At 39.0% G+C, this 4,415-nt stretch overlaps 1 protein-coding gene across 1 annotated transcript in view; it reads right to left on the minus strand.

The window, feature by feature from the left end:
* The window catches only part of LOC134333265 (lanosterol 14-alpha demethylase), a 25,200-nt gene extending 20,947 nt beyond the window's left edge, over positions 1–4,253 (minus strand). The window contains exon 1 of the mRNA XM_063015203.1: positions 4,042–4,253. Coding sequence (XP_062871273.1) covers positions 4,042–4,200 — 159 coding nt within the window. The 5' untranslated portion in view covers positions 4,201–4,253. The remainder of the gene's footprint in view (positions 1–4,041) is intronic.
* Between the last annotated feature and the right edge of the window lie 162 nt (positions 4,254–4,415).

The raw sequence follows: 4,415 nt of genomic DNA on the forward strand, positions 1-4,415 counted from the left end.
CGACTGCAGGCCTGTGCATGGATCCAACTCCATCATTAAGTTTGCTGACGACACCACGGTGATTGGACTCATCAGTAACAACGATGAGACAGCCTACAGGGAGGAGGTACAGCATCTGGCCACATGGTGTGAGGACAACAACCTGCTCCTCAACAACAACAAAACCAAAGAGCTCATCGTGGACTTCAGGAGGGAAGGAGGAGGCACGCATGACCCCATCCACATAGACGGAATAGCTGTTGAACATGTCTCCAGCTTCAAGTTTTTGGGGACCCACATTTCGGAGGACTTGTCCTGGACCACCAACACCTCCAGCTTGACCAAGAAGGCTCACCAGCGCCTCTTCTTCCTGAGGACACTCAGGAAACACCATCTGTCTGAACACGGCCATCCTGGTGAACTTTTACCACTGTGCAATAGAAAGTATCCTGACCAGCAGTATCACAGTCTGGTATGGGAACTGCACTGTTGCGAACCGCAAGGCACTGCAGCGAGTGGTGAAAACGGCCCAGCGCATCACAGGGACTCCACTTCCACCCATTGAGGATGTCCAGAGGAAACGCTGTCTGCGTCGAGCTCGCAACATTCTTAAGGACTCCTCCCACCCTGCACACAGACTATTTGCCCTTCTGCCCTCTGGCAGGCGCTTCAGGAGCCTCCGGACAAGGACTACTAGATTAAGGAACAGCTTTTTCCCCAGAGCTGTCTCCATATTGAACTCTGTCCCCCGTTAACCCACCCCCCCCCACCCACCCCCCGCACTACAAACATTATCACTTTTATCCTTTTTCCGCTCTGTATTTCAATAGTACATACCTCATTTGTACATAAATCTCATAAATACTGTATATATCTGTTTATTATGTTTTTACGTACTCATTCCTTGATCGTGTCCATAGCACCTTAATCACTTTAACCTGCATAGCACCGTAATATTAATCTGCAGCTTAATATGTATATTGTTTTTCAGCTACATATCTTGTTTATGGTATAGTTTATAGATCCTGTTCATACCACTGCTATTTACCCACTGTAAATAATGTATATCATAAATACTGTTTATTCTGCACTTTCTGCACTATCTAATCTAATGTATGTATGTGTATATATATATATATATATATATATATATATATATATATATATACAGGGGTTGGACAAAATAACTGAAACACCTGTCATTTTAGTGTGGGAGGTTTCATGGCTAAATTGGACCAGTCTGGTGGCCAATCTTCATTAATTGCACATTGCACCAGTAAGAGCAGAGTGTGAAGGTTCAATTAGCAGGGTAAGAGCACAGTTTTGCTCAAAATATTGCAATGCACACAACATTATGGGTGACATACCAGAGTTCAAAAGAGGACAAATTGTTGGTGCACGTCTTGCTGGCGCATCTGTGACCAAGACAGCAAGTCTTTGTGATGTATCAAGAGCCACGGTATCCAGGGTAATGTCAGCATACCACCAAGAAGGACAAACCACATCCAACAGGATTAACTGTGGACGCAAGAGGAAGCTGTCTGAAAGGGATGTTCGGGTGCTAACCCGGATCGTATCCAAAAAACATAAAACCACGGCTGCCCAAATCACGGCAGAATTAAATGTGCACCTCAACTCTCCTGTTTCCACCAGAACTGTCCGTCGGGAGCTCCACAGGGTCGATATACACGGCCGGGCTGCTATAGCCAAACCTTTGGTCACTCGTGCCAATGCCAAACGTCGGTTTCAATGGTGCAAGGAGCGCAAATCTTGGGCTGTGGACAATGTGAAACATGTATTGTTCTCTGATGAGTCCACCTTTACTGTTTTCCCCACATCCGTGAGCGTTACGGTGTGGAGAAGCCCCAAAGAAGCGTACCACCCAGACTGTTGCATGCCCAGAGTGAAGCATGGGGGTGGATCAGTGATGGTTTGGGCTGCCATATCATGGCATTCCCTTGGCCCAATACTTGTGCTAGATGGGCGCGTCACTGCCAAGGACTACCGAACCATTCTGGAGGACCATGTGCATCCAATGGCGGTGCCGTGTATCAGGATGACAATGCACCAAAACACACAGCAAGACTGGTGAAAGATTGGTTTGATGAACATGAAAGTGAAGTTGAACATCTCCCATGGCCTGCACAGTCACCAGATCTAAATATTATTGAGCCACTTTGGGGTGTTTTGGAGAAGCGAGTCAGGAAACATTTTCCTCCACCAGCATCACGTAGTGACCTGGCCACTATCCTGCAAGAAGAATGACTTAAAATCCCTCTGACCACTGTGCAGGACTTGTATATGTCATTTCCAAGACGAATTGATGCTGTATTGGCCGCAAAAGGAGGCCCTACACCATACTAATAAATTATTGTGGTCTAAAACCAGGTGTTTCAGTTATTTTGTCCAACCCCTGTATATATATATATAAATATATAAATGTATATAAAGTGTGGTGTGATGATCTTACCTGCTGTGTGGTGTGATGGTTGATGATAAATAACTGATATATAAATAATAAATGTATATAAAGTGTAGTGTGATGATCTTACCTGCGGTGCTGTGTGATGATTGATGATAAATAACTGATATATAAATAATAAATGTATATAAAGTGTAGTGTGATGATCTTACCTGCGGTGTGGTGTGATGGTTGATGATAAATAACTGATATATAAATAATAAATGTATATAAAGTGTAGTGTGATGATCTTACCTGCTGTGTGGTGTGATGGTTGATGATAAATAACTGATATATAAATAATAAATGTATATAAAGTGTAGTGTGATGATCTTACCTGCTGTGCTGTGTGATGATTGATGATAAATAACTGATATATAAATAATAAATGTATATAAAGTGTAGTGTGATGATCTTACCTGCGGTGTGGTGTGATGGTTGATGATAAATAACTGATATATAAATAATAAATGTATATAAAGTGTAGTGTGATGATCTTACCTGCGGTGCTGTGTGATGATTGATGATAAATAACTGATATATAAATAATAAATGTATATAAAGTGTGGTGTGATGATCTTACCTGCGGTGTGGTGTGATGGTTGATGATAAATAACTGATATATAAATAATAAATGTATATAAAGTGTAGTTTAATGATCTTACCTGCTGTGTGGTGTGATGGTTGATGATAAATAACTGATATATAAATAATAAATGTATATAAAGTGTAGTGTGATGATCTTACCTGCTGTGTGGTGTGATGATTGATGATAAATAACTGATATATAAATAATAAATGTATATAAAGTGTGGTGTGATGATCTTACCTGCTGTGTGGTGTGATGATTGATGATAAATAACTGATATATAAATAATAAATGTATATAAAGTGTAGTGTGATGATCTTACCTGCTGTGTGGTGTGATGATTGATGATAAATAACTGATATATAAATAATAAATGTATATAAAGTGTAGTGTGATGATCTTACCTGCTGTGTGGTGTGATGATTGATGATAAATAACTGATATATAAATAATAAATGTATATAAAGTGTGGTGTGATGATCTTACCTGCTGTGCTGTGTGATGATTGATGATAAATAACTGATATATAAATAATAAATGTATATAAAGTGTGGTGTGATGATCTTACCTGCGGTGTGGTGTGATGGTTGATGATAAATAACTGATATATAAATAATAAATGTATATAAAGTGTGGTGTGATGATCTTACCTGCTGTGTGGTGTGATGATTGATGATAAATAACTGATATATAAATAATAAATGTATATAAAGTGTAGTGTGATGATCTTACCTGCTGTGTGGTGTGATGGTTGATGATAAATAACTGATATATAAATAATAAATGTATATAAAGTGTGGTGTGATGATTGATGATAAATAACTGATATATAAATATATAAATGTATATAAAGTGTGGTGTGATGATTGATGATAAATAACTGATATATAAATATATAAATGTATATAAAGTGTGGTGTGATGATCTTACCTGCTGTGTGGTGTGATGATTGATGATAAATAACTGATATATAAATAATAAATGTATATAAAGTGTAGTTTAATGATCTTACCTGCTGTGTGGTATGATGATTGATGATAAATAACTGATATATATAAGTCAGGATGAGGATGAAGGCTGTAGCTGACAGAATAATAAATGTGCTGTTGTTCTGAACTGAGATCTCCATTAAACTCTCCATGATTCCGTTACTCATCTCTAATAAAACCATTGTTATTAATATATAATATATAATAATAATATTATATAATATATAGTAGTAGAGCCTGTTCACTCCTCTGTGTTACTCTGATCTGGAGCTGCCGCCCACTGCTCCTCTATACTGCTGCAGCCCTATATAAACCCCTCCCCTACACTAACTCCACCCACACCTCACCGCTCTCGTTCTCCTATTGGCTACAAGCACCTGTCCGTCACCTAACTCCA

Source organism: Trichomycterus rosablanca, chromosome 1 (assembly GCF_030014385.1).
Source record: "Trichomycterus rosablanca isolate fTriRos1 chromosome 1, fTriRos1.hap1, whole genome shotgun sequence".
Taxonomy (NCBI): domain Eukaryota; kingdom Metazoa; phylum Chordata; class Actinopteri; order Siluriformes; family Trichomycteridae; genus Trichomycterus; species Trichomycterus rosablanca.